The sequence below is a fragment of the Geospiza fortis genome, unplaced genomic scaffold, assembly GCF_000277835.1.
Source record: "Geospiza fortis unplaced genomic scaffold, GeoFor_1.0 scaffold132, whole genome shotgun sequence".
Taxonomy (NCBI): Eukaryota; Metazoa; Chordata; class Aves; order Passeriformes; family Thraupidae; genus Geospiza; species Geospiza fortis.
This window is the reverse complement of record NW_005054446.1, coordinates 231,406-241,197: the sequence shown is the minus strand read 5'-3', so window position 1 is coordinate 241,197 and position 9,792 is coordinate 231,406. Positions and strand designations below refer to the sequence as shown.

The 9,792-nt window shown below is 54.8% G+C and overlaps 2 protein-coding genes across 2 annotated transcripts; one reads left to right on the top strand and one right to left on the bottom strand.

The window, feature by feature from the left end:
* Nucleotides 1–6: 6 nt before the first annotated feature.
* KLHL21 (kelch like family member 21) lies at nucleotides 7–5,353 on the top strand (the record flags this gene model as incomplete). Its single annotated transcript, XM_005427454.2, has 4 exons — nucleotides 7–193; nucleotides 1,378–1,783; nucleotides 3,257–3,329; nucleotides 3,664–5,353. Coding segments are annotated over 4 exons (960 nt in total), but the record flags the coding sequence as incomplete, so codon positions are not given.
* A 723-nt stretch (nucleotides 5,354–6,076) lies between these two features.
* Nucleotides 6,077–9,786, bottom strand: ZBTB48 (zinc finger and BTB domain containing 48). Its single transcript, XM_005427453.3, has 9 exons — nucleotides 9,614–9,786; nucleotides 8,821–8,932; nucleotides 8,370–8,462; nucleotides 7,968–8,054; nucleotides 7,479–7,633; nucleotides 7,173–7,309; nucleotides 6,708–6,872; nucleotides 6,509–6,597; nucleotides 6,077–6,422 (listed from the first exon to the last, which is right to left on the bottom strand). The coding sequence occupies exons 2-9, from the start codon at nucleotides 8,836–8,838 to the stop codon at nucleotides 6,126–6,128; spliced, it is 1,041 nt and encodes a 346-aa protein (XP_005427510.1). The 5' UTR covers nucleotides 8,839–8,932; nucleotides 9,614–9,786; the 3' UTR covers nucleotides 6,077–6,125.
* Between the last annotated feature and the right edge of the window lie 6 nt (nucleotides 9,787–9,792).

Here is a 9,792-nt window from a genome sequence, read left to right as displayed (position 1 = left end):
CCCCCCCCCCCCTCCACTGGCCTCGCCGAGATCCTTGTCCTCGTCGGTGGCTGCGACCGTGACTGCGATGAGCTTGTCACCGTCGACTGCTACAACCCACGCACTGGCCACTGGCGCTACCTGGACGAGTTCCCCCAGCACCTGGGAGGGGGCTACAGTGTGGCTGCACTGGGCAACGACATCTATGTCACTGGTAAAGCATCCAGGGAATGAGGGGAAGCACCAGGGTGGAGGGTTCTGTTGGAAATATGTAGGTTGAAGCAGTGACACTTGGCTTTTCCTGGGTGGTGGAGAGTTTGGGACTTGGCTGGGGTGCCTGCAGCCTGCCAGCAGGCATGGAGACTCCTGGAGTCGGTGCTGGATTTAGCAGCTGGTCTCAGTCCAGGAGCTATTTTGTCATGACTAATGCTGTTGAGCATGCTGGCAGAAGTCACAGATCTTGTAGTTAGAACTTTTTAACCGTCACTGAGAACAGGGGTGATGTAAGAAGGTTTTGAGTTTCTCTCTTTGAAGAAGGTGTTCAGGTTCAGAGCCCCCTGAATCACATGCTTGGGGCAGAGGCATGTCAGAAAGCCCCAGGTTCCTTTGCCAGCCTCTGTGAGTCACGGTACCTTCCCCTGCACAAATCCTGCCTCCTTGCTGGGGCCACAATTACTTCTGTCAAGGTGACACCAATATGTAAATTTGGCTGTTAAGCTGCATGCAGATGCCTGCTTTGAACTACATCTCTGTGACAGCTGTAACAAACTGAGGCCCAGGACACCCAGTGCTGTGGAACAGTGTGCCCTCGGTGTGCAGGACACACTGGCAGAGCTTTGAAGAGCAAGTCTTAATGCAGGTGAACAGAAAACTGTGTGTTCTCTAGTCACAAGCAGAAAACAAGGACCTGCTTTAAGGACAGGGCTGTAAAAATGACAAGCTACCACATGGATGCAGCATGTTTTTACAGAAACCCTTTACATCCTGTGGGAGCTTCCTGGAGTGATCCCAGGCAGGCCAGTCCTGCTGGGAGCTGTGTGCAGGCTGCTGCTGGGGATTTTGGGTTGGTCTGGTGTGTGTCAGTGTGACAAAGGCAAGGCTGGGAGGTTCCCAAGCTGCCTTGGCAGCTTCTGGGCAGTGACAGAGCAGGGGCTGTAAAATGGGAGAGAAGTGGGTGTTAGAGGACAGAGGTAGTGAAACACAAAAGACTCATTTTGAGTCACAGCTGGATAAGGACTAGGGACGACATGGGAGAAATCCTCCCTGGCTTGCTGGGCACGAAACAGTGCAAAACTTCCTTTAAAATCCTTGTGGCACATGTGCCAAGCCAAACCCTCTGCTCCATCCCCCTTCCCTTTGTAGAGCCAGGCTCCTGACATGTGTCACCCTGTTCCACAGGGGGCTCGGACGGCTCCAGGCTGTACGACTGTGTCTGGAGGTACAATTCCAGCGTGAACGAGTGGACAGAGGTGTCACCCATGCTGAAAGCCAGGGAATACCACAGCTCCACAGTCCTGGACGGGCTGCTCTACGTGGTTGCCTCTGACAGCACGGAGCGCTATGACCACACACTGGACAGCTGGGAGGCCCTGCAGCCCATGCTGTATCCCATGGACAACTGCTCCACCACCTCCTGCCGTGGGAAACTCTTCGCCATCGGCTCCCTGGCTGGCAAAGAGTCCATGGTCATGCAGTGCTATGACCCTGACAGTGATCTCTGGTCTCTTGTCAACTGTGGCCACCTGCCCCCCTGGTCCTTTGCCCCGAAGACTGTCACACTCAACGGTCTCATGTACTTCATACGGTGAGTAGTGGCAGCAATCACTTCCCTCCCTCCCCATGTCCCCATGAGGAGAGCCCACCACAGCTTTCATGGGAAGGTGGATTTTGCAGGTGATGGAGGGACAGCACAGCAGTGCTTCCCCTGTTGGTGCAGGGAGGGCTGTAACACCTCTTTCCTTGTGCTGGTGGGTCTCGAAGAGCTGCTCATAAACTTGTGTGAAAATGTCTGAGTGTAACCCAGGGCTGGGGAACAGACACGTGTAAATCCATCTGAAGTCAGCAGCGCTGCTTGGAAATTGGCTTCTCGGTTTCTTCAGCTCCTGGTTCAGCCCCCCTCGTTGCTATAAATAAGCACATAAGCTCCAAGAAAACGTTAAACTCTAGTGCAGGAGAGGACGTCTTCCGTCTCAGCAGAGATAAGAGGGCTGAAGATGAAGTGATTGGTCACTATTTTTAAGTACCTTTCCAAATTGGGACTTAATTACCCATCTGAAGCTGTCCTGGTGGCGCAAATACTTCAGTTATCCGCTTAATTAAAAATAAACGGGAAGGCATGCTAGGGCTGGAGCATTTCATCTCCCTGTGTTGACTCTGAGCAAACAGAGACTTCTGTGATGGCCCCCAGGCACTTCTCTTTTTTAATCTCCTCTTGGCTTTGCATAAAGTAGCAGCTTTGGCCCAAGACTTCTTATTTGATCCTTTTGGGTCCAGCCAAGTGTCTTGCTGGCGGCTGTTCTGGTCAGCTGGTTTCAGTCTGTCCTGCCAGGGTGTTGCAGCTGCTCAGCTCCTTGTTCCAACCTGATTCTATAGAATTTCTGTTTTCTTGCCCATTTTAAAATACTGATGATTGGCACTTCAGGATTTTCACATCACTTTGCATCTGCAAGAGTCAATGAGGAAATGATCAGGGTTAGGTGTTCTTCCCTCTTTTCACATGCTGTGTGCACGTGGGCTGCTGCTCTGTGTGGAGCTGTGGGATAATCTTTGGAGGACAGAGGAGTGGGTTGCAAGTAAAAGTAGCAAATTGGTTTAATAGCTCAGGCTAAAGGCTCTGAGTGATGATCCCTCATGCTGGGACTGGTTTTATACCTGTAAGTAAAGCACAGGAGTGAGGTTCAGGTGCTCTCTGCAGTTCCCCAGAGTGGGGAGAGGAGCCTCTGGTCTGGCTGCTGGCCCTGCCTGGAGCTACTTTGCAGCATCTTGATCCCATCTGTACCAGGACTGTCTTGGAAGGACTGACAGCTCCTCTCCAGCTGCCCTGACCTTGTCCTCCACGCATTCTTGTGTCAGCAGCGCATGTTTCTGAGTCACAAACGTCCCTCACCTGTCACTGTCGCCCTCCTGTCTGCCGAGCAGGGTGGGTAAGAGAAGCCCTGGGGGATTATGTTGCCTCCCCAGCTCTTCTCTCCCCCTGTCCATCTAAATTTGGCTTTGATGAAGAACCCAAGCAGCATTTCTAGAATGCAGAAGAGTAATTTTGTGTTCTCTTCCCCAGAGATGACTCGGCTGAAGTGGATGTTTACAATCCATCAAAGAATGAATGGGATAAAATCCCTGCCATGCTTCAGGTAGGACATTTTCCCACTTCCAGGATGTCTTAAATGTTATCAATTAGTTTCATTTACCTTTGGAAAACCAAGAGCTTTTTAGAATTAGAACGCCTTGCATGTGGAGCTGGTTTAAGTGTGTTGGAGTCACTGGGAAGAGAGTCCTGGATGTGATGGCATGTCTGGGTGTGCAGCCCAGCACATGAGATCTGTGGGCAGCACTGGTTCAGAGCCCAACCTGCAGCTGGCAGGCATGAAGCTCCCTCCAAGGAACAGCTCCCAGATCCCACCAGCCCCCTTGCTGGATCAGGCAAACGCCCCCTGGTCACAGTGTGTATTTATTGTTACATTGCAGGTTCACGTTGGGGGGAGTGTGGCTGTGCTCGGTGGGAAGCTCTATGTCTCGGGAGGCTACGATAACACCTTTGAACTCTCGGATGTCCTGGAAGCCTACGACCCCGAGACACGAACGTGGAGCGTCGCGGGCCAGCTCCCTGAGCCCATCTTCTGGCATGGCAGCGTCAGCATCTTCCGGCAGTTCATGCCAGAAACCACACAGGAGGACGACAGCATCACGCTGGACAACACCATCAGCTTGAGCAGGCAGAACCAAAACCTTCACAACCAGAACCTCAACGAGCTGCCTTAGCACAGGAAGCAGCTTGACAGAATCCCTCATCCGGAACCTGGGCTGCTTTGGGAGAAGGCTGAGGCAAACCAGTGCTTGGAAACAAAACCATGCTGTTCACAGAGGGAGCAAGAACTCTGGCTGTTGGATGTGATGCTGTGGGCCTGCAGGCAGCGAGGCCTCCACTGCTTCCCTCGGCCCTTCAGGGTGGGAGACGGCGCCGCGCTGCCCGCAGGGACCCCAGAGCTGATCCTGGGGAAAGCGCTCGTGGTGAGCCACGCCACAGCACCGCTGCTTACAGACACCTTTCACTGGGAGCTCCTTCACCCTGTAATGCTTCATTTGCCACCAAACTCCTTCCTTCATTTCTGTCCTGGGAGGGGTCTGTCTGGTAGGGCAGTGGTCTGGACACCCCCCCATATTCTGTGCCTCGGAGGGAGATAGGCTTCCTGTGCACGTGTTGGATTGAAAGGTAGTTATTTTAGGGTTTTTTTTCTTCTTTTTATTTGGGGTTTGCAGTTTTATTTTGGCCTGTGTAAGATTTGCCTTTATACTTGCCCAAGTGCCCTGGCCAGTGGGCTCTGTTTATCTACCTTTGCTGAAGAGCAGCTGTGTGCAGTTTACTTGTGGAATGTTTCTGGAAGAAAGCAAATGGCTGAACCTGAAGCATGGCTCCCTGAGAGCAAGTGCTGCACCTTCTGGAGAACCCTGAAGCGTGGCAGAAGCTAAGGTGTGGCTGAATGCATTTGCTTTTTTGATCTTTAAATTTTACCTAATAGAGGAAAAATTTGCATTTAAACTGAATTCAGAGATGGAAACCCCGTGTACTCGATCTCTCTCCTCCAGGCTTACCCCTGGATCGAGGAGCATCCGAGCCCCATTTCCACAGCAGCTTGACAGAAACATCTTCACAGCTTTACAGAAACGTGTTTTGCCTCAGTGCTGTCTGATGCTGCTGCCCCCCTCAGCCACGGGGAGCCCGGGCTGTTCTCCAGCCTGGAACACTGACAGTGCCTTGAGAGCGCCGCATGCCAGCAGCAGGGACACGCAGGGCCCGGCTGCCCCGTGGTGTCACACCCTTGGACAGAGTAGGGGGCACAGGGGCCCGCAGTTCGGGGCAGCTGCTGCTTTTTTTGGGAGCAATGGCCAATTCCCGACGGCGCCGCGGCTCCAGGCATTTCTGCTGAGCTATAAATAACGCGGCCGTGCTCGCTGCTGGACCCCCAGTCCCACCCGCTGAGCAGCTACAGATCTGTATTTATTTTTTGTAGAATTCATTGTGTTGAATCCTCAAGTACAGTTGGACTCCATCCTTTGAAACAAAGGCATTTTACATTTGCAGATAATGTATTTTTATTCTCATAGTTTGTTTTTAAATTTACTTGCAGCAGTCAAGTTAAATAAAACTTGTTACACAGTTCTGTTCTCTGTGAGGGGAAGGGAGCTGGAATGAGATTTTACTGGGAGTTTCTCATTCCAGATATGCTTAAATTGGAGCCTGTCTGCCTCCTTGGTGAGTAGAGGGAGAAAGGGGAGAGAGCACAGCTGCAACTCTGGGGTGTGGGGGTACACACAGAGATCTCTCCCCACCCTGGCACCACTCAGGCCATGGTTCTCACTCTCCCAGCAACCCTGGATTGGGTTATTTGGGACAGAGTATGTCCCCACACCTGAGCACAGGAACGCAGGCACTTTGTGGCTGCTGGAGTGTGTTCTGTTCTGAGCAGACAAGGGTCATGCCCTGCCTTTAATGGGGTAAGGAAAGAGCAACTGACAAAGGCTTAACAAAACAAAGGAGAACTTAAGGCACCAGTTAAAGAGAGGAGTTAAGGAATGGGCAGAGCCGCTCTCTGTGGGGGAAGGTGAGCTTTAATCACAGGCTGGGTGAGAGGGCTGGAGGAAAGGGGAGGGCAGCACCAGCTCCTCAGACATCAGAAAGTGAGTCACAGTATGACACAGGGAGGTCAGTCCCATCCCACTGCACATCATGCATGGACACTGACTGGAGCGACTGTTCTGAGACATTTCTTCATTTGACAATCACAACGTCACGATGACATTCTGTCCCTGCAGCCTGGGATGGGAGATTGGCAGAGGAGGAGGGGAGGAGGCTAAAAGAACAAGTGTGGCAGAAAGTGGCTCAGCTCAATGCTTTACTGTGTTTCAGTGGAAGGGGATGGGTGGCCACACTACGTCTCACAGTCTTCAGGAATCGTTGTAGTTATAATCAGTGATTGCTCAATCACATCCGCAGGGGAGAAGTTCTCATTTGAGCAGAGTTTCTGTGCAGGGACCTCCTCAGGCAGTGGCCCACGGGCCAGCGACTCCACGATCACCTCAGCTGAGCCCACCTCCAGCTCTGGTGGTGGCTGCAGCACCACCATCACATCCTTCTCATCCTCGATGATCAGGTTCCGCAGCTTCCGCTGTCGAGGGTTATAGTTCTCCACTCGGTCGTGGATCTCCATGTGGCGCCTCAAGTGAGCCTGCAAAGGAAGGGGAACATGGAGAGACCCAGTGAGGGCTGGCTCCCCAAGGCAGCAGGGGGCCCTGGAGCTGGGGAAGGCCTCACCTGCCGTGTGAATTTGTATCCACACTCAATGCACTCAAACTTCCTCACTCCCTTGTGCCGGCGAACGTGGACACGCAGCTGTTCTACAGCTGGGAAGGGAAACGAGAGCCTGTTGGCAGCAGCTCCATGTCACAGCAGCTCACAGCAATGCCAGCCCACCCACGGGAAGGAGGCAGCTCCTGCAGAGCCCCCACGTTACCTTTGAATGTCTTCCCGCAGATGTGGCAGAAGTGGGGCCGCCCCTCCTGGTGCCGGCTGGCGACGTGCCTCAGCAGCGGCCCCTTCTCCGTGAAACGCTGCTCACAAAACTCGCAGCTGAACGGCCGCTCCCCGGTGTGCGTCCGGTTGTGCTTGTCCAGACTCGCTGCCGTTAAGAGGGGGAGACAGGGAGAGTGGCTGGTCAGAAGCACAGCCCATGCACCCCCACCGCAGGGGCTGTCAGGCTGGCCAGGAAGGCAAGAGCAGCACAAATAGCCTGCTCCAGCTAAGGGGTCATGAGCACGACCAGCTCATTCCCCTTCTGTGCCATGAGAACAGAGCAGGTGGCAGGAACTGTTCTTGGTATCAGCCTGCACTCACAAGATCATGGCTTTGCTCCTGGGGAAGCTGCTTTCTGGGGTTCCTGGATGCTGGAGCCCTAACCCTGCCCCAGCCACGGCCGTACCTTGTGTCCGGAAGGTCTTGCCGCAGAGATGGCACTGGAAGGGCTTCTCGCCGGTGTGCGTGCGCAGGTGCATGTTGAGGTTGGCTTTCTGTGTGAAGGCGTGGTGGCAGAACTCACACACGTAGGGCCTCTCATTTCTGTGGGCAGAGAAATGTCACTGTCACCTCTGCCAGCTTCAGCCCCTTGGGTCTCAGCCCAGCACCTCTGGGAAGAGGGTGACTTTCAGCCAACCCTCAGGCCTGTGGGGCAGAGACTGCAGCCAGGAGAGCTAAGGTGACATAAAAGAGGACACGGGTGACATTGTACCTGTGCTTGGCCTTGATGTGCATCTGGAGGCCGTTGCGGCTCGAGGCCCTGTGCCCACACTCCTCACACACAAACAGCTTCTCTCCACGGTGCTTGAAGGCTTCATGCAGGCGCAGCTCTGTCCGGGACAGAAAGCACTTGGAGCAGGTTGAGCACTGCAAGGCCACAGGAGAGGAGGGTGTTAGGGTTGGGGTACACCCACCCCAGACCCACTCACACCCAGCCTTTCCCCAGCTGCTCCAGGGACCTCCCTGCGGAAGCCAAGGCAGCACCCCCAGCTCACAGACACCCAGTAAGATGGGACAGCCCAACAGAGATGAAGTGCTGGTCAGTGCTTGGATCTGTGTGCTGCTCCTGTACCCAACAGAGCCCATTTCCAGTAGCTCTGTGCCCCACCCCTCACTGACAGAGCCAGACATAATGTTGTGCCATTCCTTAGGCCAGGTCCACACTCAGGATCCCACCCTCCCCAAAACCCCTGGTCCCTACCGCATGGGGCTTGGGTGCACCGTGCAGCTTTATCATGTGGCTCTGCAGGTCCTTCTTCTGCATGAACTGCTGTGAGCATGAGGAGCACTGCAAGACAGGAGAATGGGGTCAGCTCCCAGCTGCCCCCAAAGTGTGCTTTCAGAGCAAGGAGAGGACTGACAGGGGAGTAGAACACAGATTCCTGGTACAGCCATGGGAAGCCTTTGGCTGTGGTGCCTCCCTGAATCACATTTTGGTTCAGAGACAGGGAACAACCCTGACTGGGCTGTCATGGACCAGAGAAGGAAACTGGTGCGCTCAGCTCTTGATGGGCTGGGCTGCCCTAGAAGGGAAAGGCCTGCCCCTGCTCCATGCCAGTGTCCAGCAGCATCCATAGGGATGTTGGATGCAGGCCCTGCTGACCTTGTATGGCATCTCCCCAGTGTGTGACACCATGTGCAGCCGCAGCTCCATCCGCCGCTTGAACACCTCCGGGCAGGCCGAGCACGTGAATACCTGTGAGAGACAGGGTGGTGCTGGCTTCCACAGGACCCAGAGCCTGACCTGGAGCCCACAGCTCAGCCTCCTGCCCAGCACGTGGCACTGGCACCCAGCTACAGCATTCAGCCCGCACCCACAGCAGCCAAATCTTGTACAGTACAGAGTCTTGGTGTGCTGAAACACAGGTGAGGGCTGTGTATCAGGTGTGAGTCCCAGCCACAGGGGCCATGGCTGTGGGGGTCCCAGCCATGGAACATGTGCCACATGGTGCTGGCAGGGTTCTGTTTGGAACTGGGACTGGGAAAAGGCTCCAACTCCCCTGCTGCCACATGGCAGCCACACTCCAGCCCAGCAGGGCAGCTCCTGGGCGTACCTGTTCTGATCGGTTCATGCAGTTCCTGGCTTCGTGTTCCAGGAGATTCTCTTTTCTAAAGTAACATTTGCCACACTTGGAACACTCAAATGGCTTCTCTCCAGTGTGTTTCCTTGGGGTATGCAAATACAGAATCCCATCACTGCCTGTCAACAGCATCTGCACAAACAGGCCCAGGAGGTCACAGGGAAGGGTGAGGTGGGTACTTCCCCCCACCCCAGCAGTGCAACTATTCACAGCTGCCCAAAAGCTGCTTTTATGACACTTTTTAGTCCCCTCAACAGCACAGCTGTCAGTGCCCACTGCGCTCCATGGAACACCATTTCTGCAGGGCCAAGATTCTTCCCCAACACAAGCAAAGCAAAGCTTGAGCTCTCATTGCAGGGCCATGCCCTGCACTCGGTGATCCACCCTGGAGCTCCTCACAGAGCCCAGCCATGTGTCCCCAGCACTCCCCCCCAGCCCAGGGCACTCTCAGAGCCCAGGAGGATTTGCCATTGCCCACCTGCAGCTAGCACAGCCCCCAAGGAGCCCCTCACATGGGCTTCCTGAGCTACAGCTCATGATAGTCACTGCAGCTCTGGGATGCTTTTCATTGACATATAACCCTCCCCCAGGCCAGAGCACCCCCAGGGGCAGAGCAGACCTTCCTTGACCACCCTGGGGGATGCCGAGGTGTTGGGACAAGATGGCAGAAAGGATGCCGCCCTTTCCCCCACCCCGGGAAGGGGCAGAGCCGTGGGGACAGCGCATCCCCCCGCGCGCAGGGGGAAGGAGAAGCCGGAGCGTTTACCTGTTGTGCACTTTAAGGTAATATTTGCTGAGGAAGGTTTTATGACATGTGGGGCACTCGACCGGCACCGCTGTACCTTTTCTGCTCCCCGGCGCCTTTCCCGGAGCGGGGGGGCTCTTTTTGCTCCGCAGCACCTTTTCCTCGGGAAGGGGCTCGGCGTCGCCGTCCCCCCGCCCGCC

Excerpts from the sequence above, each read along its gene's own strand:
- ZBTB48 (XM_005427453.3), bottom strand. Across the intron at positions 8,055-8,369 it reads CTGGGGAGATGCCATACAAG|TGCTCCTCATGCTCACAGCA; the intron begins GTCAGCAGGGCC and ends CCTGTCTTGCAG. Across the intron at positions 6,873-7,172 it reads CAAGACCTTCCGGACACAAG|CGAGTCTGGACAAGCACAAC; the intron begins GTACGGCCGTGG and ends TCTTAACGGCAG.